Below are 27,195 nucleotides of genomic sequence, written 5' to 3'. Positions count from 1 at the left end.
GGTATGCCACAAATCCACCATTGAAAAATCTTCTAGGCAGGGCTTTTATAAAACTATACAAACACTAATATTAATACATACACTGGTAATTCCAAATCGGAGGCAATTGTACTGGCCCTGAAAACTAATTCATTATTGATAAGACCTGATTGGCTCCTGTCTGCCTGGAAATTGGACGATTAACCATCTGAAATTGAGCATAACCTCTTTTGAGATATTCCCTCGTTGCGTATATATTTTCCCTAGTTTCTTAACTGCAATCCATATGTCAGTGTCAAATTTGATCTGAGTGGTTGATTCATTTTATCCGAAGATATTAGTTCCATTTGAGTAATATTTGAATGGAAATTGCTCTCTCACTTGCATTCACCTTGAAGTGAACGGAATCCATCTCTGGATGACAGTTTCTGCCTAAATAGGCATTACTGTGAGCCGCTACACTCAATTCAGATTTTGCAAATTTGTTGTCACTATCTAAATTGTTTATAACCTCAGGGTTAAATACAAACTATATTTGCATACATACAAATGATCAATTTAGCGTTTTGGAAATTGACAATAAGTCTGTGGAATTTGTCCCTGGGGACTACCTCCATCTTTCTGAATCATGTCAGAACTCTCTTTCCAGGAGCAGTTAGCAAAGTGAATGATAGAATATGATGCTTGTTGTTAAAGTACTTTGACATCAATTAAATAAGCCTGTTGTGTGTTGCCAATGAAAAAGTTATACTGCTTTGTTCTACAGATGAGCTAGTTATCAAATGTTGTTGGTTTAAAGCTACAATCCAGAACGTCTTTTTGTTGCCACCATAGGTCACATTTACTATGAAAACCTGCATCTCCCGTCCGTTTGTCACGCCTCCATATATGGTCACGCCTCGTGACATCACACCTCCATATATGGTCACGCCTCGTGACATCACGTCTCCATATATGGTCACGCCTCGTGACATCATGCCTCCATAATATATGGCCACGCCTCCATATATGAAGATCACGACACTGGCCTCATATAACCCTGGATAACCATACATGGAGAAGACTGGATCATCATCTAGATCTAGATATATGGAGCCGGCCAGCAACTCTACATCTGACCTCAAACCCTTAGATCTCCATATATGGAGCTGACCTGTTCTGACATTCCATATGTTGATTCTCCCCCACCCGTCCTTCCTGTTCTGACATTCCATATGTTGATCTGACCTCATCAAACCCTGTACACTCAAGACACCCTCCATATATAGCCAGTACAGCATTCATTCCATATGTTGATCTGACCCCCCATACCAAAGCACCAGCACTGGTCCAGCGGTCTGCTGTCTGCTGTCACCCAGGCGGATACATGGGTGACGGCTATTTAGGGCGAGGTCTTACTAGTAGTAATTATACTAAATCATCTGTTAAATAAAGAAATTGTAAAAACTGTGGTTGGGGATGGTCTATCTAAATTCTGGCGATGGTGGTGACACCTATACTGGTTGACATTGTCAATGTCAATACATGTCCCCAGAAGGGGACATTTATTGTATTTCTGACATTGTTGCTACTACTTCTTTCCTTCAGGAGAACGAGTCAACATAAATAAAACCTATGGTTTGTAGCTTTAAAATTGGGAGATTATCTACTACAGTTGGAGGCCATCGATATTGTCCTTTTCTTTTTGCTGAGGTTTGCGTGATCTGCGCAAAAGGACAGTTAACCCATTTTGGGCGGGAACCCCTTTTGGTGTTTTAAACATTAGTCTCATCACTTCTTTTCTAGCACACTCTGAGAACGTATTAAGGGTCTTTCCTCCTTGGTAATTGCCGACATGCCATTTTGATGACATCATTATCTCAATCAGTTAGTGCTAATCCCACATTTCATTATATCAAGATAGATGGCAGCGAGTCAGAACTGTAAACCTTGGTTGGTGTTTTGTTTTTCAGTAACACTGAAACAGAAGGTAACATTTTTGTTTTTCTGTGGCACATGTATACTGTGGCAAGACTGCAGGCAGTGACACTCTCTTACTTACAGCCTCCTCAGCAGCAGGGTAGAGGAAGTGAAAAACATAAAAAATGCAATACTGTGACATCCAAAATAGTCATAATAATATTATTTTTTTATACCATCTGACGTTGGAAAGAAAGATGGGATGTCTAACATTGTGCAATAATTCCTACCCTTGTTGAACACTATAATTTTCCCTTCTTACATACAGACACTTAAATGTCTGTTGGTGCCTTTCACATCATTACGTATCACTCATGTTTAACCCATTCTAGACGGGAACCCCTTTTGGTATTTTAACTAAGCATTATGTTATGCTTTAGCTATTGAAAAATAGCAGATCTACAAGCTCATGAACTTGTAGGTCTGCTATTTTTGAAAAATCGTAAAAATGCGGCACAAATCTTTGAATATATATTCTTTCAGAGCGAACGTTTTTTTTATTTCGACGTCAGGCCTAAATTGTTTAATATAGACGATATACTGTACGCTACGCTATTGTTCCTTATTGCTGGAGGGTTTTGGAGAGCATTTAGATTTTCAACAAGATCATAAATAATATGTCCTGTATCCGTGGTGACATGTGCACACCCCCTTACAGAAAGCTATGCAGAGGTCAGATGGGGAGCCTCTGATAGACTGTATCAGCATATCTGCTGAGCATGTGCCCACTTGAAGCAGTGTGAATATTACACCAACTGATATACAAGATGTCTGAACATTTGGATCATCAAATGTGCCAGCTTCTTAAATATTTCATGTTTTAGTGGCGAGCACACGTTGGCTAACTGACAGTAGTCATAGACTGTTAGACGTACATTAGCAGAGAAAGGCCTTGATCTGACAGAGACCAAAACTGTTCATAATACAGTATGAGCCCTTAACACTTAATATAAGTCCTATATACTTAGCAAAAATAGAAGATCTACATGCTTGTATTGCGTCATTCCAGCAATTATATGAATATAATATTCAAGCTTGTATTTATTTAACTGCAGACATGCTAGTTATATTGTATTAACATACATACAGACTGATAGAAAATAGATTTTAATTATTACTTCACCTCCCCACATGTAGAGCAATCACAGTATACCTTGTCTCCCAAACATTTTGCTGCTTGTACTTGTTTGAGTCGGTGACAATGAGTGACTTGAATCTTAAGGGACAGCTACAGAAAAAAGAAAAACACTTATTATTTGTGCCTGAAATACATGTGGGGAAAGCTGAAGTTATCTGGGATCAATATTCTGTTATGTATATCCAATAAACATATCCGATAAACACTTTTTTCAACCAATAGTTCCCAATGCCTGTTTTGGCTATAGAGCATCATATTAAACTGAGCAGAGACGGCATCCTTTCATGATATGAATAAAGATGAGTCTGCATTTGAATACCAGTCAGGGTCCAATGTAAATGTTGCTTCAGCAGGAACTTAAGTGAATGTCATTGCATGCATAAGTGAAATAATGAGCAATAAAATCTATGAAGAAGTGTTGGCACAGACAAACAGTCAAAGAGTCATTGATGTAAGTTTTCTTTTCTTGTTTCCGTCCACTTAAGCACGGTAACCAAGCCTATACACGTGGCGGTAAAATCCTCAGTGTTAGATGATCCATTTGTCAGTTTGGTTGCATTTCAGAGTTAACTTAACATTGAGGATTTCACTATGCACTCCTAGTGTATAGCAATTGTAGTTTAACACTCTTTCCTTTGTTTTGTGCAAGATGAAAGGTTCATACAGGCTGTGCACCAACCAATGCCATTTTAATTTGTCATTCCTGCATGCATGGCACCCTTGCTCATGTTGGAGGTCTGGCAAGGTGTCCAGGGGCACCTGGCCCTCTGTAGGCAGAACAATGAGGTTCAGCACCCTAAAGGTGTCCAGGGGCACCTGGCCCTCTGTAGGCAGAACAATGAGGTTCAGCACCCTAAAGGTGTCCAGGGGCACCTGGCCCTCTGTAGGCAGAACAATGAGGTTCAGCACCCTATAGCAAGGTGGCCAGGGGCACCTGGCCCTCTGTAGGCAGAACAATGAGGTTCAGCACCCTATAGCAGGGGCACCTGGCCCTCTGTAGGCAGAACAATGAGGTTCAGCACCCTATAGCAAGGTGGCCAGGGGCACCTGGCCCTCTGTAGGCAGAACAATGAGGTTCAGCACCCTATAGCACCAAGGTGGCCAGGGGCACCTGGCCCTCTGTAGGCAGAACAATGAGGTTCAGCACCCTATAGCATATGGCAAGGTGTCCAGGGGCACCTGGCCCTCTGTAGGCAGAACAATGAGGTTTAGCACCCTATAGCATATGGCAAGGTGTCCAGGGGCACCTGGCCCTCTGTAGGCAGAACAATGAGGTTCAGCACCCTATAGGTGTCCAGGGGCACCTGGCCCTCTGTAGGCAGAACAATGAGGTTCAGCACCCTATAGCAAGGTGTCCAGGGGCACCTGGCCCTCTGTAGGCAGAACAATGAGGTTCAGCACCCTATAGGGTGGCCAGGGGCACCTGGCCCTCTGTAGGCAGAACAATGAGGTTCAGCACCCTATAGGTGGCCAGGGGCACCTGGCCCTCTGTAGGCAGAACAATGAGGTTCAGCACCCTATAGGTGGCCAGGGGCACCTGGCCCTCTGTAGGCAGAACAATGAGGTTCAGCACCCTATAGCAAGGTGGCCAGGGGCACCTTGCCCTCTGTAGGCAGAACAATGAGGTTCAGCACCCTATAGCAAGGTGGCCAGGGGCACCTGGCCCTCTGTAGGCAGAACAATGAGGTTCAGCACCCTATAGCAAGGTGTCCAGGGGCACCTGGCCCTCTGTAGGCAGAACAATGAGGTTCAGCACCCTATAGCAAGGTGTCCAGGGGCACCTGGCCCTCTGTAGGCAGAACAATGAGGTTCAGCACCCTATAGCATATGACATGGATTGAATGGATGGCAGGATTACAACCCCTAAAATAACATTGCAAGAGCTGAGTGCACAATGATACCTGTATATCATCACTGTCATGTGAAAAGCTTGTATGTATTTGTTTCAGTTTTTTATGGATACAGAGAAAAATAAGGTTCCAATGGATTAAATGTAGTTGTCTTTTAGTCACACGCTCAGCATCTTCGAACATTTGTGAAAAGTGCAGATCTACAGGCTCATGTTGTGAGCCTGTAGACTAATTGTAGATAGCTTGTAGATCAGCTATTTTTGTGCGACACTCTTGTATGACAGAGTAGGTATAACTAATTGAAAGAAGAAATCTGAGTGGTGCAAATCCCCCCCCCTCTCTCTCTCTCTCTCTCATTAGCAGACAACAGTGCATCTCTCTGTCTCTGTTTCTGCCACAACAGCGCCCCTACTGGTACTCATGAGTCACACATGAGTCACACACATAAACACGAGTCACATAGGTGACTGAACACGGACATTGCTAGAAATACAGTAGGTAGATAGTAAGGTTTCTGCACGTTCATTAATTATTATCGGTATAGAACATTATTTACAGTAGCCAAAATGTTATCCTGGCAGGGTTTTTTTTTAAATCACATTGCATGACCAAATGGTATAGCACCTTAATCACCTGAGAGTAGTGGGAGAGGAGGGTGGTGAGGACGCAAGCGCGCGCACACACACACACACACACACACACACCCTTTGGCTCTTATTAAGCCTATATCTTTAGATTCCGCTGTGGTCAGCGGTGAGGATGTAATTTAAAAAGCATTAACATTAACTTGTTTTGCATTGCAGGCTAGTTTTAATTAACTCTTATCGTAGCCCAATTTTCTGGCCCGTCATCATCATAATCAAGTTCTCTCAATACAAATTCAACAACTGCTTATAGGTACATTTGTGGGTCTGCTCTCTTGTCTAAACAAACACTGCTCTATCCACTAATCAATTGTAATATTTGTATATTCATTTCAGGCATTAGAATAAGATAATTTTAACGCTGTAGTGTAGCTGTCACCAAATTGTGTACATTGGCACTTTGTGGGGTGTGTGGGAGTAGCTATACACCTTTATGTGTAGTAAAGTGAGTGAGTATTTGTGTTATGTTGTATTGTTTCATGTCCTGTTTTGTATGTATCCAACTGTGTTAAGAACCCCCTTGAAACTAACATGGGTTTGGTGGAAATAGAGGTAATAGAAATTAGGCAGAGGATATACTTGGCTGTAGTTTCTGATACGTTTCCTGTGTGTTAACGCATTTGTGCTGTAATTTAGAAATTAAGCAGAACCCTGCACTAAAATACAGAAATTCCACAGACTCACAGTGACTAAATGATGCCTTTCTCTTTTATACCACAAGTGCTTTAACCAAAAAAGGATGTTTTGGAATTCAATTTGACATTGATGAATGCAAATCACTAACGGCAGGCCTACAGTAGGCCTATGATGCAAAGTGGAATTCTTGTATCATTTTCCACTGGAGGCATGACATTTACTTTTCCCTAAATCATATTTCATAGCTACTTTCATAGCCTACCATGACAAAGTCATAATTATGATTATGGTAAAGGAAATCATCTCAAGCCTTCTCTTGGTGGTCAAATGAATGCTTCTGTTGGATGCATATATATTTAATTAAGTGCCACTCTTGATTGATTGATTTAAGTAGGCTATTTATTAACAGTTTGCAGAATGGCTACATTTCACATGAAAGCACAACTCAATACAAAGATTGTTACATGTGTACGACACACTGATAAAGCATTACACTTGTTTACAACAAGGTCCACCTTTTTCAATTAATGAGAACATTAAAGAGACATACAAATATACACTTCTATATAAAAAACAGGAAATCATGTAAGGAGGTAAAAAGGGAAAATAAACATATACAGTAAGGGGGGAGGGGGTGGGGCCCGGGGGGATTCAGATTTTACGGGGGGCAGTTTCGAATTGCAGCCCTGTAGGTGCCCTTTGAGAGCGGTTTTGAAGGAGTCAAGGGATTTGCATGTCTTAATGGCTGTTGCTGGGGCATTCCACATTTTGGTGGCATAGGAGCGAAATGAATTTAGTCCCTGTGCCGAATCTGGGTTGCACATGGTTTGTTGAACTCCCTCTGGTGTTGTGGGTGTGAACTTCGTTGACAATCATTAAGGAAGTATTTTAATAGACAGGTACATGGGTATCATGGTGTTGTACCGTGTAGCAAATCTCGTGGACCAAACCCATTGCAAGATGCTGTACTAGGGTTGACGACTGTGCTGTCGTCAACCCTAATTGCCATTCCAGCCTGTCAAAATGGGCAGGGGTGAGGTGGGTTCGGGGAGTGGGGCCAAGTAGTCGCGCCGTACGTGCGTGCACACACACACACACACACACACACACACACACACACTAAACGTTTTCAGCAGCATCAAAGCATCCCACCCATTTCCTCCATATCTCCCTCCGCGCTCCTTCAAAGGAGTCCTCTCTCTCTCTCTCTCTCTCTCTCTTTCTCTCTCACGCACGTAGTGATTATAAATGGTAGGCTAAAGATTTATTTCGCCACCAGAGCTCTTTGCACATCATTTCCAAATACATTTATACAAGCTGCAATAAACGAATGATGGACGTGTCTGTTAGCTTCTAAATAGTGAAAGTCACCTGGAAATGGAAATTGTTTGTGTGCCTGAAGAGGCTGAAGTAGCCTACACGTCAAGAAAAAACTTTGAGTTCATTCTCCAGTGTGTATAAGCGTGCTTGAACGATAAACGGCATGATTATGTGCAGGTGCAGCTTAAACTCTATAGCACAATTAATTCTCCGAAGCTTCAGTTCTTGTCAGCGACATTGAGCTTAAACCTAAAGCACACGACACGAAAATATATAGGCTATCTATAATACGGCTACTGCAGACTGTGTTCTCAGTGCACGCACGCACGCACACACACACACCTTCTCAAGTGATGGTGATTACGGAAAGTCAGCTGCGTGCACTTTAGGAACTTTAGGCTAGTTTACAAATAAAGAGACTGTCTCTCTCAGATCATGCACTTGACTTGAAAGTCGGCAGCTTTACAGGCTCTTCTACTTCCAGAGAATTCCAGACATCAAGAAAAACAAGAGACTTGGGTCGGGTGATGCATCTCTGCGCTGTGCGCTCAGTCTGAGCATCCATTTCACGGCGATTACAATTTGAGCCAGAGACGATAGACGCTCCGAATCTCTCCCACAAACACCGTCTGTGCTTTTTCAGTTTTCGCCGAAGCCACTTCTAGGGCAGCGAGATATATTTATTCAGCAGTGATAGAGACTGTTGTTTTAGTCTACTGAAATTCAATGCGTGCAGGCAGCAGATATACTTTTCTGCTACATTTGCGCGACGGACAGAGACATTTCAGCGCCTGTGTTTAATTGGGGCAAATCAGGTCGCCCACAATCACCGCATCTTTTGTGGAGGAGTAGCTTAACGTCGCGGTCCTGTCATTTGTGGCGGAAGAAAGACGCAAGGAATAATATTTGACATTTTAAGTTTTCGTGGAAGTTGCGCAGAGACGAACAAACATGGGGATGTGTGGCTATTTCGCGGTACCTGGGAAATGCCTGGTTGTCATCGGACTAAAATTGTTATTCCTTGTACCTGCAGGACTTCCAGCAAAAAGCGGGGATTCTTTATTAAAGGACAACATCACCGTGAGACAGGGGGACAGTGCCGTTTTGAAGTAAGTCTTTTTTTCTTTTTTTTTCTTTTTTAATATTATGTTTTGTTGTCCAGACCATGATAGGCTATTGTGTGCGTGCGTGTTGACAAAACAACACCGGTATAGAGCTGCTGAAGTATAGTCCGTGCACAGCACTGGACCAGGGCTAAGTCCACACATGCCCAGGACGGTATCAGGCTGTAGCTCTGGTCCATATAGCCCTCTAATGCCAATTCTGCCGAATTACGCATTAAGGCTATATGGACCAGAGCTATTATATGCATGGCATAATTATAACCCGATTACAATAATACATAACATAGACCATGTTGTATGATATCTGTCCTAAACAATGCAACTATAGCCTATACATTTTTGAGTTGTTTTTTGCCATTGCCCTTGAATGCTATTGATCTGGCTAATGTCTTTCGAGGCTTCTCGGAGCTGAGATACTCTCTGTGAGTCTGTGAGTCTGTGAGTGGGGGTTGGGTTTGGTATATAGGCCTATTGATTAGCCAACTGAATATTCAGGTCTATATGTATGTCTTACTTTTATCTGATTTTAGTCCTAATGACTGTAAAGATCAAGGACTTTTTTTTATCAGTTACGATGTGGTGCTGCTGCAAATAAAGAGCTCAGCAGAAACATGCCACTCAGGGCCACCCTAGGCTGGCAAGGCTGCCTATACCCGCCTTGATTGAAACTCAACGCATGATATCTTATACATCTATCTAATGTCGTAAAAATGCAAAGTGAACAGTCTGTCTGGAAACACACACTTGGGAACTTTGACAGGAGATAACACAAAAATCAATATGGCTGTTACTTCACTTGGGTGGAGCTCAAGCAGAAGGTGAAGTTGGTGGTCCCAGGCAGCCCTCTCAGATATAACACTGTAGTCTGGTAATCTACTGCCTAGCCCACGCATTATACAGTAGATTAAACAAGTGCACTCAAAATGATGTATGAAACTGATGTTTTGTAACACTGGTGAACACAAAAGTAACATATTATGAATAGGCTACATAATGCTGCAGCTATAGCTACAGAGCAGATTGGTAATTTATTGGAATTTGTTGAGATTTTGTCTCATGTGTGGGAAAAAAAAATCTTTATTTATGTATTATTATTATTATTTGTTATCTAAGAAAGCTTTAAGGTGTACAGATAGCATTGATTTTGACATGTCAAAATCAATAAAATATATCTACGAGCGTAAATAATCATAGGCAGCACAATGGGTCCAGCACAGTTTCAGAGTAGTCAAAATAGGTGTAAAAAGGTTGACTGTCCAATGCTAATATTATCTTTTTCTGCATTTGATTATCCTACCATTAGACCACAATTGCATTAATTGATCGAAGCAGATGCTGGTGGGTGTTGAAGCTGCTCTGAAATCAATCAATCAATCAATCAATCAGGGGTGTACCTTATTTCTGAATAGACATTATAACATCTCTACCATGGTTTTGTTATAGCAAATATATTTAGAGAACAGATGTTAAAACATGTAGGCCATGTGCACCTGGCTTGGCCGAGCATCTATTACTATATGAATACAATTGGCTGTGTTCGAGGGAGAGATGCTGGGCAGGGAGGGCGGTCTTTTTTTGCTGCTCTAGCAATTGCTATACGGGCTGGGGCAGCACCTGTCAGTGGGGGGTGTTGAACGGGAGGAGTAGGGCAAGGCACGACGTCCTCCTGGTGGGGGGTTCACACGTAGCAGGTGAGCCAGTATGGCGCAAAAGGCAGTGGCAACACAGAAATGTGCAGGGGTCGTGGTTGGGTGCAGGCATAATGACTGAGAGAAATAGGGAAGATGCAAGTTCACAATGCATCTCAATATAATATGGTGAGCTTGTAGATCTGCTATTGAAAGATTATTACCAAAATAGGGAGGTTGACAGTGGCTATTCTTAGAGGTGGTCATCAATACCACAAGGCATTGGTTGCTGCAAATGGCATTAATATATCTCCACACGTTTGATACTTGTGCCAACTCATCAAACCCCGTAACTAGTCTTACTGTACTTGTATTGTTGAAATTGTGGATTCAGAATGAATGGAAAGCTCAGATCACAGAAAGCAACGTAAAATGAGATAACATATTATGCCAGTATCCCAGATAATATCAGAAAATGACAGGAAACATATCCAGGATTTCTAAAACCTGGATAACGGCTTATCTGGGTTTTTGAGAACAAGATATGGCATAAGCTGACAAACAGAACACTTTAATATTAAGGGAACATTTGTGCAAATATCAGAGCCATATTAACTTATGATTCATATTACAAAAGAAAAGAGTATTTGGGGTTTAAACTCTTAATGCTTTAACGAAATTATAGTGTATATTTCAGTCATTTAGTAATTTAGGTTCTCAATGTGAGGTCTGAGGACCCCTAGGGGTCATCGAGGAGGTTCCAGGGGGTACTCAAATGATTGATAGTTAGGAACCAAATGAACCCTTATGGGTCTGTAATTCAGAGAGTGTACAAATGGAACCAGATCTATTAAGGTTCAATTTGTACACTTCAAGTTAAATGAACACTGATGGTTTTACAGAGACACAAATCTAATCGGGGGGCCTTTGGCTGAATGCATATGGCTGGGTCCTTGAAATTTTAAAGATAGAAATGTACTGATTTAGGCTAACTGTGCCTAGAAGTCAGGGAATGTTAACATTCATGTGCTAATGGATTTGGACTGTTCTAGCACCACATTAGTTTGCTGGCTCAGTGTTTGGGACTTACATAAATAAACACAATCTGTTGCCATGTCTTTGCTGCTAGACAAATTTTCAAATCCTAACCAGTGTTGACAACTTGGCAGAACCCTCATATAAGGACATATTTCGCAGATGTTTTGTGTTTGAGTCTTTACAACGCACACGAGATGATTTTGTTCTAAACAGAACATAGCATCACACATTTAACGATTCTCCCAATCAGTCAGATCCCATTTTTATAGCAGACTTAGAGCAACACAAACATGGAGGCAGACAGCAGACATACACATCTTGTCATGCTTGTTGTGTGTGTGTGCCTTGTTTAAACATTTAATACTTGTTCATAGTGTTGCCACAATCTAACAAGCTTATCTTTCATGTCTTCCATCCATCTGACTTGGAAGACAGTGGAAACCTTCTTCCTGACTGTTCACTACCATGTTTATGCTGTTGTGAGTCAACTACTTGCCGTCACACAACCGGAAATTGGAGTCATGACTATCAAATCAGAATCAGGGTTTGTTTTTGTGCACGCTCCATCATTTTTTAAATGATGATACATGATGAAATATAGGTTTTAGATTTAGGTATGTAAAATGGGTTGTGTTAATATTCTGTCTGTAAACACCACAAATCTACAAGACCATTTGAAGATAATCCGTTGAGACCAGCCTCAAGGGGTTGAATTGGATTGGGAGCCAGTTGGTGTGTCATAATATGACACTGTGGTATTATGCTATGGTGGATTTTCCTCTGCTGGAGAATCTCATATTAATAAGGGTCTGGGAGTGCTTGAGTGATAGAACTATATTATAAGGATAGTTAACCAAGCAGTCTGTTCGTAGAGGGATACCATATTTCATATATTTATTATTTTTCCCAGTCGGGTAAAAAAATAAAGAAAATGGAAATACGCTTGCTACTCTCACTGGGATTCTACTGTACTGCCTACCAAAGGCAGTAAAGGTAATTTTAATAAAGTTTGCTGTTACTTTTATCTAGATATTTCCTTTGAAAAATTGGGAGACACTCTGCAAAAAGAGAAAACTACTGTATTTTCTCCTTGGAAGCGTCTCAGAGATTTAGATTCGTTTTGTGACTGACCTATTGAATCTGAATATGCATCTTTAAGAGTTGAAGACTGCACTAAACTACTCTATTCCATTAACCACTTAAACCCCAGCATCCGTATTTTGGGGAAAACCTTTGCAGAAAATACCAGATCTACATGCTCACTACGCAGAAAAGATATTTAATGTAGAGCGAAAACAGAAAAGACACTTGTATAGAGCCCTGATGGGCTCAACAATGTTTGGGGTTTAAGTTAAAGGACGACTTCACCCATTTTTAACCCTCAACCATGTTTGGGGATTAAGCTAAAGGACGACGTCACCTATTTCCAACCTATCTTCATATTCTATCTGTGCCGAGGGCTAGTGGACACCCACCTACCATATTCATGCATTGTGAATATGGTACATTTCTGCCCTTTGAAGCCCTTAGAAATCAAATCAATCAAATAGCCTACACATAATATATCCATTGTTGCATATATCTGTATGTCCATAAGAGGGCAACCAAATACAAGAGACATAACTACTAGAACATGTTTTTAAAAGATCTACATACACAATACAAAATGAACAAATATTATGTCATACATACATTTTCACTTGAACACCCCCTGTTCTGGAGGGGGGGACATTTAGTAGAAATAGCTAATCTACAAGCTCAGATCAAGCGTAGCGATGTATTGTCAGCTTATGTGCTATTTTCAGCAAATATATTTGGTGTAGACTAGAGGGAAAAATGTACAGAGCCAACTCGGGTCTGTTTTACAGAGGAGGTTTAAGTTGTTTTAAGACTGCATACCTCTCTCTCTCTCTCTCGCCACTGAGCAACTTCCACTGAAATTAATAGCTTGGGGGCGGGGCTAGCGCTCCAGTTTCGTCTATATCCTTTATAGCTCTATGTGCTATACCGAGAACTGAGAACGTCCTCTCTCTCTGAGGTGAGATCAAATTAATGATTTGTAATTGAAATGATTTATTTTGTGAATGCAAAGTTGACTCCTTATCTGCTGATGAAGGGAGACCAGTCCTTTTTTCAGTCTTTGGAGAGGGTCAGCTTTGCTTGCTCCTTTCCGTAAACACAGTTGGCTTGGGCTACTGCTCCATTTGTGAAGGCTGGCCAAGTACAGGCCATGTCCGGTCCTGAATCAGTTAAGGGTGGACCTCTCTCTCCTTTGGAGGTTGGTGCCAGAGACCTGTTGGGTGGGGTCACACACCAGACTTGTGTTGGACCTCCTTGGACTCCCATTCCTTTTCCCAAGCTGATTGGATGGTAAAGTCAGTTCTTCAAGTCAAGCAGGTTGAGGATGTCTGCGTGGATTGGTCAATGATAGATGGGAAGCGTCTTTAGTGGCTTTAAAACATTAATTTGACATCCCGGTTAGCAAATTAATGTTTCAGATGACAGATTACAGCCGCAACCTTTGCTAGAAAATGGACGATTATCACTTCCGGTTCAAACTGCCGGATCACGGCTCTTCTTCTCTGCTTTTTTCATGCATTCTGTTGGCACTGGCCCCAGATCGCCGTCTATGGTAACGGGAGGTAATGTGTTAATATTAATACTGGTAAGTAGGCATGTAACGATTCACTCAACTCACGATACGATTCGTATCACGATATGAGGTTCACGATATGATTTTTCAAAATATTTTCCAGAAGAATTACAGTTTTTTAAATTTTATATAATTTATCTTCCCCCCAAGCCTTTATTTCACATTTTTTATTTAACTACATTGCAAAAGAAGTAGCATTACTTTTGCCAGTGCAGAAACATAATTGCTTTCCTTGATGTATTAATGAGCATCAACAGCCATCATCACCTGGGCACAGACACACACAGCTCCCCTCTGCAGTGCTCTACTACTGAAAGTGACTCATTTCCCTCCAAAAGCACTTGAATATGATGGAATGTGATTGAAGCTCACATTTCACATCACACACACCATAATTCACTAGCCCCCCTTTGTTTTTGAAAATCATTCTTCATCATTCTTGAAAATCATTTTATTTCATTAAATCGATTCATATCGTCGGGATATATATCGATATGCGATATATTGTTACATGCCTACTGGTAAGTAACGTACGTTACATAATGTTACAATATATACATGGTCTCCCTACTTTTCCTGCGAGAAATTTCAACCCTGGTGTCACGTAGGATGCATACTGGTTGACAATGTTATTTGAAGCAGACTTGGACACCTAATATGTGCCGCCATCTTTATAGTAGTATATTGTAGTTTAAATATTGTTGCCATTACTTCTCTCCATCAGGAGAGACATACAGTACAGATTGTAGCTTTAAAATAAACAATTTGATAGTATTTTCTCGACCTTTACTGGGCAAGATCTTGGGCAAAAAGAAAATGTAAATTGAGTGCTCAGAGCAAGCTGTGCTGTGATCAACTAAACATTTGAACAGGAAATTATAATCAAGCCAGTTACTGACCAAAATCAGAGGTATTGTGCGAATCACTCTCTGCGGCTGAGTTGCGTAGTGAACTCTTTGCCTTCATTACCATACAGTTGTTGTTGAATTGTTCACTTGTTTCATATTGATCTAAAGTATTGTGCATTTCATTTTCCATCAATAAAAGTGACGTTGTATGACTCCTGTCCCTCATGCTGTACATTCAGTGCATCAGTCCTTGCCAGAACGTGCAAAGCAGGCAGCCATCCGCTTAGTGCTGTGCATTGTTTTTATATTAATTCAAACATCTGATTCTTTTTGTACAATTGGATTATAATCAAATTTGGAATATGTATTGACAACCCTATAGTGTCCTGAGTGATTGAATGGTAAGTGGATTGCACAAAAACACATACATGTTGAATTACCAAAGCTGAAGCGTATTTGCAAAGTGCCTCCAATCGGGATACAGAAACTGAATTAACCAATTCGAACCACAGTGGACTGTGTGGGAGATCAAACATCCATATACAGTACATATTGTACACGCAATAGGCAACCAGGGTGGTATACGACTATCAGAAACAGAACGTTGCTTTTCCTAAAGTGCATTTGCCATCTTTCTGGAGGATGAAAGAGGACATTATGTCCACAGCAATCATTTTCTTTTGGAAAGACAGGTGCAGATGTGTATACTGTGGAATGTGTACAGTAGATTCACTTTAATGCCAGTTGTAAATGTCTTATGAACACATTCGAAACACTTCTTTACTAAAATTGGTTTAGCTCCTTTTGTTTACAATGACATAGGCCTACTTTTAGAATTCCAAGCATAGCCACAATTGCATACTACAGTATATAAACCAACTTGAATTATACACTCTAGAAGTCCTTAAGTCTCCTAAATGGCTCCTTCTGAGGAGCCAGTTTACTCTGCTTTAACTAATGTTCTGATATGTTCTACACATCCAAAATGCTATCTCTCCCGTGACACTGGAACTTTCTCTGTCCATTTATATTAATTTACCGTAGTTAGTTTGTATTAACTTTATTCGGGCGATGTACTGGTCTGCCAACAGCAGCAGGCAGTTAAAAGGACCGTTGGATGCATGCGACATGTTGTTAGCTTGTAGATCTGTTCTGCCGGCAGAGAGAGAGAGAGAGAGAGAGAGAGAGACCCAAGAAAGAGGGCACTTAAAAAAATACTTACACACATTCTACACATCTGTATGGTCAAATCTCATTTGAAAAAATATGGGGGGGTCACCCAAAAAATATTTGGAGGCTGGGTATAATAATTGGACATGAGAGTCTGTAATTGGTGACAGATAATTGTCCCTACAAAAAAAAACCTTTGCTTTGCTTTACATTCCCATTAATTATGAGGGATTACAAATGAGAAATATCCTACCCATAACTCCCCCAAAAATATGGCTTGCAGAGTTATAATAAGCCCGCTTTAAAGTAAATATGAACTCTTTCATATTTTTAGACATGCAGAAATACTTCCCCATCTTTGCATACTGTATTTTCAACATGAAATATGCTAGTCTTAGGATATATGATTTGGAATACATGAATGTTAATGTGTGTGTGTGTGTGTGTGTGTGTGTGTGTGTGTGTGTGTGTGTGTGTGTGTGTGTGTGTGTGTGTGTGTGTGTGTGTGTGTGTGTGTGTGTGTGTGTGTGTGTGTGTGTGTGTGTGTGTGCGTGCGCGCGGCGGTGAAAGAGTGCCTAGAGTTATTTTCTTAATACTCTAATAGTACTTTTAATACTATGATAGGCCTATATTTTGCATACTTTGAATTATTTGTTTTGATATCTTTGAATCTGTATTCCTGTGGTGTCTTGTTTTTTAACACTGGATTGCTGAATCTCTCATCTGGCACAACACATTTACCCTTGGGTACTAATAAACAAACCTGGACCTGGACATCTAGTTTTTAATCAATAATGTCTAAAATAGCCTGTCTGGCTGTAGCTGTAAAATTTGACAAATGGGCCTAAATACCATTTTACAGAATACTGCACTGTCAATTTATACAAGATTGTTTTTTTTTACCCATTCATGCCCAGTTTAACTTGGCAACTAAACAATATGTAACTAACTGGCTATAACTACAGTACATGATACCGTTGAGCCATCTTTTGAGATGGCAGCTGAGTGGTTAAGGCATGTGCCACATACAGTAGGCTCTGATGTCTGACAGCAAGTTGCTGGTTTGATTCCCAGCCTGGTCGGACCTTTGCTGAATGTCACTCCTGACACTCTTCCATGTTTCTTGTTTCTCTACAAACAAACAAAAAACTATTGATCTATCCAAACAAACGTGGAATAAAGATTTGTGTTTTTATTCCACTCAAATAATAATATCTTAAATCCATTCAATATTGTCATTCATTTGAAAAGATTTTTATTTTACTCAATTATATTTTGTAACATGCTGCTTTATTTTTGAGAAAGTTCTTGTTCTCGCTACTCAGAGGGTGAGTTCTAACTTAGATGAGCTTTATCGCAGTATTTTATTTATTTTAACATTTATTTGATTTTATTTTAACAGGTCTTATTCACACTAGGTCACAAATAACCAGCACAGCTTATCACACTGCTTTGTTGCATAAACAATTCTGATTGGTCAATTTTCTGTGATTCGTTATTTCCTGATGGCAGAACGCCATTCTGAATAACAAGCAGCTGTCATGCCATTGGAAGGTTTATTGAATGCTAATACTATTTTTTGAATCAATGTAATTATTTTTATTGCGTTTTTGCATCGGTCCTGCACCACCCTGTCAGGGTATATTTTATATAGCAAGAATCACAACATTCGTATCTCTTTAAAATAATCTCCTTTATCATGTGCTTGTGACCATGTGTTCTAAATGCCCAGTAGTCATGACCTTTTCATTCTGATCACAGCACCAGTGTTGTGTTGTTGTTGGATCTGAGCCTTCAATCATTTAGAGGAACTGTATCAGCCTGTGTAAGTTCATACACATCCTGTTGAAACCTGTCAAGTTCATTCAAATGGCAAGTCATGAATCTGGTTTAATAGGAGGCAGAAGTGACGGTCATTACTTTCAGATGACAGTTTTCCTGAACCTAGATGGGATGTTTTGCTGTGTGATGGGCATAGGGGTTTGAAAACAACAGTTACCAATGTAACTCTTGATATTGGATGATCAGTGAATGTCAACTTGAATTTTGCATCTTGTGTTTAAATGTATACTGTTGTTTGGTTTGCTCTTGAAGACAGTCCTCTTCACTAATTGCAAACATTTTCAATGACAAAGGAAAATATGTAGGTGCCAGTTTGCCACTTTTGCTGAAGCATGCCAAAATGCCCATTTGGTAATGTACAAGAAGGTAATTACTTTGGCCAACAAAGAGCTGTGGAGAGAGGTGTGTGTGTGTGTGTGTGTGTGTGTGTGTGTGTGTGTGTGTGTGTGTGTGTGTGTGTGTGTGTGTGTGTGTGTGTGTGTGTGTGTGTGTGTGTGTGTGTGTGTGTGTGTGTGTGTGTGTGTGTGTGTTGTGTGTGTGTGTGTGTGTGTGTGATTTGCAAATCAGCAGTGCGTTTCAATTTTGGATTACATTGTTTCACACATTGCACCTTCTGCCGCTTACGCTCACCTGCTCGGAAAACATCAACCATCGTTGAAGCGAGCCCTTGTCCGTTGCTGTTTTCATCACTAGTTGACATAAACAGAGGCTCACACAGATCTATCTCCAAAATCACACAGTCCTGCTTGCTATATTTGTCTGTTTAGGTCAAGCTGCAACCGATACTTGAGCATGTTTCAATGTATTTTAACCCTCACGTGACAATGGTTAAAGGTTGTAACTTGTATCCAACACTGTTGCGTTGAGTCATGACGATTTCCGGTCCATAATAAAAGGCTTACTGAATGGTGTACTTACTACATAGTCTGTTTGACTCACCTCATCAAACCATTTCTTAAGGTGCTTACCGGTATGACATGTTTGAAAACTGTCTTGCCTTTCATGCTCCATTTAGCCTAGTACGGTATGTATAGTGTAATGTATAGACAACATTTCTATAAATATCACACATGAAAATGTAAATGTTGCATTTCAATAGCACTTTTTTCCAAAGCACTTTACATAGATTGTGCATTACATTCCCCCAACCACACACCAATGACGGCGGAAACCACGCAAGTTAGGGGTTCAGCGTCTTGCTCAAGGACACTTCAACACTAACTCTTGGAGAGCCTGTGATCGAACTGAGAACCTTGCGGTTCCCATCTAGCTGCTCTATCGGCCACTCTACCCCTGAGCCACTGCTGCCCTTGCCTCGCGTAGCCAGCCTTCATCTACCTTTACAATGCATATTGCCCCAGGCAGATTAAGTCTGACCCCTCTCAATTGTGGGAGGACTTCACGGCCGAAGTGGTGACGAGCCAACCAGATTCGTCTAGAACCAGGCTATAACCAACCAGGGCCCAGTATGCAAATATGGGGCGGGACATTGCGGAAATAAATCGAGTACAGAGAGGGACGAGACTAATATCCACGCAGTGATATTAGTATCGCTACGCGAGGCTACTGCCGCCCCATGTACCAAACCCTAGCCGCACGCAAAGCCACATAGTCAGAGTAATGGGATGTCTGAGTTATGAGCAGTCCCCTCATCCACATGGACTCTGCAGACATCAAAATACTTTACTTGCCGGTTAAGGGGTGATGGATTATGAACTGGGCTTGAGAAACACTTCTCAGAGGAGCATTGCCAGATGTATTAATTGCATTTGTTATTTTCTCCCAAGATAATATAACATCATCTATTCTTGCCGGTCTGTTTGGTTTGCGATTGAGATATATTTCTGAGTCTTTTCTTCCATGACACTGTGGAGATTAAAATATCAATGGGACAGGTCATTGTCAAAATGTCCAGGGGTTAAAAGGATCCCTGGCTAATAGAGCACCGAAGTCTGACGTCAATATCGGTAGAGGGCGCCTATCCAGGTTCATGTACTTTTTATTTGCATTGTACAAGTACTGTGTTTGAAAAATAAACAAATCATCCAGGCCGTTTCACTCATATGGATGGGCGAGTGACGTCAGGACTTTGGCGCTCTATAAGACAAATGATATGCCTTAAAACATTATACTTGCCCTCTATAACTAAAATTACAAAATAAAAACACCATCAATATGTTATTTCTTTCAAAAATAGAGAATCTTTCACTCAATAGGGGGACTGCTCCCGTCGCAGGTTGATGATGTCATATGTCCATGTGTGGTATGGCATACATCCCTATGGAATGTATGGAATGCATGCTAATAAAAACAACGTAATACTTCCTAAGGTTAATATGAGCATCAAAGCAATATTTTAAATGTTTTTTTAGCATATGCATTCCATACATTCCATAGGGCTGGACCACACATGGACAATTGTGATTTAGAGCTACACTAAATAAAGTTAGTTTTGCATGTGCAGCCGGTGTGCAGGTCTTTGTGCACTTTATGTGCATTTTTCTGAATACATTGAGCCCTGCCTACGCCCCCGCCTCAGAGCATACAGTTGTGCATAAGACTTTGTTGCCTAGAGCTACACAATTAAAAGTTGACTTCAACATAATGCAGCTGTGAGAATATAAGTTGTCAATGTTATGACGGTGATGCATATTCTGCTAACTGACAGATTTAGTCATGCTACATGGTTTTCAGCACAGCATATTTTACTTCATTATGCCTGCTTTGGCGACAGCCGTGGCCAGAGGCAATGTGTTTTTTGGGTTGTCACTCCTTCCATACCTCTGTCCAGCCGTACATCCGTCTCATTTTTGTCATTGTGATATCTCAGGAACACGTTGATAGAATTTCATGACATTTGGCACAAACATTCACTTGGACTCGAGGATAAACTGATTACAAGTAGGTGGTCAAAGGTCATTGTGAAATCACAAAAAAAATCTGTTTGGACAACATGGATGTAAACCACAACTGGTTGGTTAGGCATATAACTAGGGTTGTCCTGATCTGATCACGTGATCGGAAATCGGGGCCGATCACATCATTTGTTATATGATATAACCGACATGTGGTATTACTTCCATATTCAAGTAAATGTCCATCCCACCATTTCAGTACTTTTAAAATACAATAGAAATCCCCAAAGATTGCAGAATCGCAGATGCTCCTCATCTGTGATTCTGAGTATAGTTCAACTGCATTATGCTTGAGATGGGATTGGCCAGGGAACTAAATCAATGGAATATTTGATTAGTAGTCTATTTCCCCATTAGTGAGCTCTGTTTTGTTGGAAGAGTGAGGGCTGTGAGCTCGAAAAGAGGCTAGATGATTTGTGTGGTCACGGGAGACCAGTACTTTGTGTTGACAGACGATTGGAGACATCTAATTTCTGAAATGAGTTCAGACTTCAAGTGGAACAGAATAGCATACAAGATTTGAAGACCCACTGTAATGGCCAGCAGCACTGGATCAACCCATATGGCATGACTTAAATGGGCAAGCATGCAATGCATGTGGCAGTGACGTCCTTCGAAAAAGCCATTATACATCTGGGTTGTCCATGTACAGTACGCACGGGTTCCAGCCTGATTCGCTGCGTTCCGCGGATCTGAAATGTCACTGGGCTAATCAGTCTGGACAGAGGCTGCTTGACTCGCATTTCATAACGTCATCTGTTATGTAGCCACGTTGTTGCTGATACGTCATCAGCCAGCACCACTCTTTCCATCCTTCTCACTGTTGACAGAAATAGCGGCGTTCAAGACTTGAGAGTAAAAAACAACTGTAAAAAGTAAATGATTCAGTAGTACACTGTCAGATTCAGTAGTACAAAAAAATTACGGCTGTGTGGGGTGAGTTTAGTGAATGATAAGGAGACGTTGCAGGACAACAGCAGTAGGTGCGCATTGATACAACATCAAACTGGTGTTTTTCCTCAACCCACACCACAGACCAATCAGAAGCCTCGGCTCCATTTCAGCCTTCATATGTCCCGCACTACCTATGGAGAATATAGGAGACTCTCCAGACTGAGTAGCGCAGTGACATTTCAGATCTGTGGAACGCAGCGAATCAGGCTGGAACCCTCTACTATTTCTATGTACAGTATTTGATGTCTTACCATGTGGTGTTCTTGCTTACTGTAAATTGCTCTGATTAAAAGCGTCTGCTAAATGCCTAAATTGTACATTTGGCAAACATATCAACACACAGATAAACTATTTAGAAGTAGGTGGTCAAAGCAAGGTTTGACCTTGACCTTGGCTTTGATCATACATTATTATTATTTTTTGAATTATTTCAATGTCTTCATTCTCAACAAATACTGTATGTACTGGACAGACACAGATGTAAACGGAAACTGGTTGGTGCTGCAACCATAACATAGTGGGCTATTTCTAGTGTACAAATGCAACGGGTCCATTTGGCTATATTTGTTCACCCCCTGAGTTGTAATGGATGAATTAACACAATCTCCCCACTTGGTAGGTGAGCAAAGAGTTAGTGCTGACACAGTAGAACTGCAGAACTCTTCCAAGGGTACCTTGATTACCTCTGCAATGTCCTACTTCTTCAGCAACTAAGAGTCAACTTTGTCTACTTGGTAAGAGGAGTTTTGTTCGGGTTTGTCATTGGACAACTTTTCATTTGCTGAGAGGAAAATGCAACTTAAATAACATCACTATTGTCCAAGTTTATTCTAACAATTTTCAGGGCTGCTGGGTTTTGAATGTAAAATGATGGTAGGTTTTACCCAACAGTACAAATTCCATTTATTTATTTATGTACCGGTATTTAGATTTACAGGTTTTAACATTTTTTTAAACTGTAAGATGGTAGCTTTTAAAACATGTGAAAGCTATTTGCTCTGGGTCATGAATTCCTTTGAGACATCTCCTCAGTGCTTGAGAGACTTCCTCTGTAAGCTCTAATAAATACAGCTTTGGTGCTGACTTTCTCCAGTTTGTTATGTTCATTGTCAAATTGTCCATTAAAAGGTTAATGTTCTACGCATATACTGAAAGTAAGAGGAATAGAAATGTGGCAAGAATGGTACAAGAAACGCAGAGGGAGACTAAATGCAGCCAAGCGTGAACGGCCTGGCAGAGAGTGGCTGAATGGACGCTGTTCCCACTGATGAGTATTAATGACATCAGAAAAGTGCACCCAAACATGTGTGAGGAGGGGAGGGCAAAGACAGGCTGTAATGGATGTGGCTTGCTCACAGGAATGGAGGATCTGCTTGGACTGCAGCACAGTGCATAGGTTTCTGGATATTAAAAATTAATGACTATCTCCGTGATTTACGACAACACAAAGATGCTGAAGCCTTACTTGTCTAAGATGGATGTCCAGGGAATGGTAGAGGAAGACTGATGTAGCCTCTGTGAGCCATCGTGCATGGCACATCTAAAACCTGACCTCCGGGTATGTAAACTACCTTACTGCACCGCGTCGACTATTGATATTCTTAAGTTACTGAAGAGAAGAACTGAAGGATTCTTTTCAAGGGGACAAGAACAGAAAATCATATCACTTCAACTTGAATGGTCAGTCTGTGTGACATTAAACTACCAGCTGAGGTCAGAAAAAGAGTCAAATCAATCATGACTGAGAGGGAAGTTGAATATTGACCACAGTAGTAGTAGAGTCTGTTAAGTAGTGTGCTGACTTACAAATGTCCTTTTGTGGGTTTGCTTTTAGGGTTGATTGGTAGCAAAACCAAACTGCTAATTTATTCATTCAACTTTACTTACGGAACATTTTTAATCGATTGAACTGTATCTCCTTGATTTATATGATTCTCTCTGGGTGTCGAGAGTGCCCTGCGCAAGGAAGTGCTGTTAACTTTTAACACAAAACTGCTCATGACGGAGCGTTCTGCCAATTAAAATCCAACTGTTAACTGCTCCTGGCGGAACGCTCCGTCATATAAGCTTTATTATTGAATTATTATTGAATCTGTTTTTAGTGAACAGATTTAGTGATGCACCAAATATTCGTCCGCAGAAAATATTTGTCCGAAAATAGCTAAAAATGTATTTTCAGCCTATTCGGTTTCGGTCACCGAATATATCACCGAATACTCAAAACACGGGGTTACCTACGTAACCTAATGTTTTGTTGTGATGACGTAATGGGCTGCACACAACTTTTTTGGTGTAGTACTCAGAGGAGCACCTGGAGAAGTTACTTGGTGCTCCCAAAATGCGGCGACCCGTCTCGCCGGATGGATAAAAGAGGATGCATGAATAACTTATAGCAAAACGATATTTATTGGATGAGTGGGGAGTCAATGGAGGGTATTGCAACTCTAGATTCATCCCATTATAAAAATAATCTAGAGTTGCAAATTGCCTCTAGGTCCATGTGTGGTCCAGCCCTATGGAATGCATATTCTAATAAAACAACTTAATACTTCCTAAGGATAATATTATTTAAATACAATATCTACTAGCTCACAACGTGTTGCAGAGGCGACACGTTGTGAGCTTGCAGATCAGCAATGTTTTTTAACATGCGACACATGGTACGGCGAAGCATACGTCAGGCTTCCCTTTTGTTTTTAGCCGAGGCGACGTACAGTCAGACACACATGGCTCCTCAGTGCAAAAATAAACAGTGTACACTACCCGACTTTACGATAATAAGGGACAGTATGTCGGGACATGGTGTTGATAAATGTCATGTTGTGCAGCAGCAGTGCCGGTCCGCAATGCTTTAAACTCTTCCCACTCCACTATGTCGGAACTAAAACCTGTACCCGTAAAAAGTCGGTGGCCGGTGCCTAGGCTGTGAGAGACGGCATCGCACACGAGCAACCTGCTCCAGCAGCTGGAAAACAAACACAAGCACAGCGGCGAATGGGAAGAGTGCAGAGCATCCAAAGCATGCCATTTTACACCGGGGACTACAGTAGTTTGCTATCTGAAACGGAGAAGCCGAACCATTTGTGTCTGGTTTACTCAGTAGTAAACTCCTGTCCTCCTGTCAACATCCTCCCAGCAGCAAGCATCATGGAATCCTCCCTCGTTTGAGTAAGGACGCGCTGTGATTGGCCACAATGGCCAGTGCACTTATGCAAGACGTGCTGTGATTGGCCAGTAGCCACTTTGAGTGGCAGTCGGTGGGAAATTGCTCTCGCCACAGAATTTACTAGTATTCTGGCCATAATAATCATTCTGGGCGGCCCCAGCTGTTGGTACGCAGAAGCGCTTCCCGGTGCTTGATTGACAGCGCAGAATTCATTTTCACGACGCATGTGCACTGGCGCACCGCCTATGTGCAGGTCTGGATATGCTGCTGTATGCGGCCGCTAGAGGCGTGATCAACGTGAGACTTATGACATATTGAAGCTGTGCCACAGCGCAAATGTAAACACAACCTAACAAGACTACAACTCGAAATTATTATGGAGATTTCAGATTTTTGTCCCGCTGCTTCCTGGTTCATCGTTTCTGCTTTAGAGATCCCAGATGCAGGCAGGAGGAGGGAACTTGTGAACTCAATACTGCCGCAATCTGGCAGAGTCAGGTTAACTCTGGGACTAAGTCAGAAACTATGCAAGACGTGAGCGATGCAAGATGGGAATGCATGTATGCACCTCTCGGTTATGCAATACCTATTGTACCTTGTTGTCAGAATAGTTGGTAGCCTAACACTCATGAATTTACATTTTGTTTCAATGCAAGGCTAGCAATTCAGGGGCTGGAGCCAGGCTAAGTAGTTGACGTACACAGAGCAGTACTGTTTCAGTACTACTAACATAAAACAAAGCTCTGCCAATCCGTGAAGCTGATGGGTTGGGTTGGCCAATCAGGGAAGCCGATGCCTACACCCCCAGGGGCACAGAGATTCGGTGGGAATTTTGGTTCTGGAAAACAAGCTCACAACGCGTTGCGCTGAGAGCTTGTAGATCAGCTATTTTCGGGTCGCAACTCAGCACTCTTTATCTAGTGGAGATGCGACGTACGACATGGATTTCTAAACAAATTTGTTCAACGCAAAATACTGTGTTCAAGTTCTGGAGTCTTCGGAAGAAAATCAATTATCCTGAGTCCTGAATGCTGCCTTCCAGTATGGCATGGAAAGGAGTGGCATTTGCATTCTTTCACCATAGTAAATGTTGCACTCGTGGTCTGGATAGGGCAGTTGTTTTACAGACGGGTAAAAGGGCAGGGGCTGAAGCCCCCTTTGATGTCTATGTGTGCATGTCCCTGTCACTCAGTAACTCAGTATCTCCTTGTCTGGAAGAGTTTTCTGTATCTGTATCTCTGTCTTATTATGAGTATGTCCATGAAGTCACAAAATAGAACCACCACACACAACGGTCTGCAACTAACTTTGAAAGACATGAGTTATTGAGGCATCTAAGAAATGTATTTCTTTTATAAAAGAACATATTTACTTTCCAGGCGTTAAAAGGATCCCTGGCTAATAAGACAAATATGCCTTAAAACATTATACTTGCCCTCTATAACTAAAATTTAAAAATAAAAACACCAATATTTTATTTCTTTCATAAATAGAGAATATTTCACTCACTAGGGACTGCTCCTGTCACAAGTTATGTCAATGGCTTCACCAGTCAATGCGATAAAACGAGTGCAATCACAATAAAACAATAGTGCCAAATTTAAATTAATAAAATAAATATAAATGTATATAAACCTGCCTTAAATGTTGACAAATTACATGTGTACTGTGAACTATGCTAAATAAGACACGGAATGATAGAGGACAACCATAGACAGAGAAAACAGATTGGCTAATTCAAACTACTGTAATCCAAATTGACAGTTGGATTAGCGTTTGCACACAGTGTTTGTTTAACACATTTCCCTACTCAACTGTGTTTGGCAATGTCTAGCTATCAGTATTTGATAGACGTGGAGTGGTTTTGGTCCGGCTGGTTCAAATACATTAAAATCTGCCTTGATACATTATTGCAACGAGGTTTCTCTTGGAAAGCGGAAATCTGTTCAGGCAGTGTTGTTGTTAATAATGATGAAGAATATGGGAATTAATATGGGAATGACCCTGAAAGGTTCATTTGGTTACATTTCTACACTCTTGGAGTTAGAAATGGATTTCTTTTACTGTGTAGCTGAAACCACAGGACTTAATGAATTGATTTTCATGACATGGATCTCCATTTATAAATCTTGAAAATTGTCATTCTATCTGTGCACTAGATCTGTCAGTTTGTGTAATTATAATTAGTAGCAGTTAACAGAGTTTCAGACTTTGGAATATGTTTCCAGTGTACATGCCTTTCTATGAATCTATGAACCATCAGCTTAGAATATTTTCTACCCATGAAGAGTGCTTCTTCTTCATAGCTTTACATACTTTCTTACTGCAAAG

At 41.0% G+C, this 27,195-nt stretch overlaps 1 protein-coding gene across 2 annotated transcripts in view; it reads left to right on the top strand.

Annotated features, from left to right (window-relative positions):
* opcml (opioid binding protein/cell adhesion molecule-like) overlaps positions 1–27,195 on the top strand; it is a gene marked incomplete at its 5' end in the record, with an annotated part of 291,631 nt that overhangs the window by 130,827 nt on the left and 133,609 nt on the right. The window contains one exon of one of the 2 annotated variants that reach the window (XM_079508540.1): positions 8,560–8,635. In XM_079508540.1, the coding sequence (XP_079364666.1) occupies positions 8,560–8,635 (76 nt within the window). Of the gene's footprint in view, positions 1–8,477; positions 8,636–27,195 lie in introns of those variants that run through there. The other variant, XM_079508539.1, reaches the window with a different exon arrangement.

Source organism: Electrona antarctica (genome assembly GCF_951216825.1).
Source record: "Electrona antarctica genome assembly, chromosome: 8".
Classification (NCBI taxonomy): domain Eukaryota; kingdom Metazoa; phylum Chordata; class Actinopteri; order Myctophiformes; family Myctophidae; genus Electrona; species Electrona antarctica.
The sequence above is the reverse complement of the archived record's forward strand: the minus strand, read 5'-3'. Positions and strand labels throughout refer to the sequence as shown.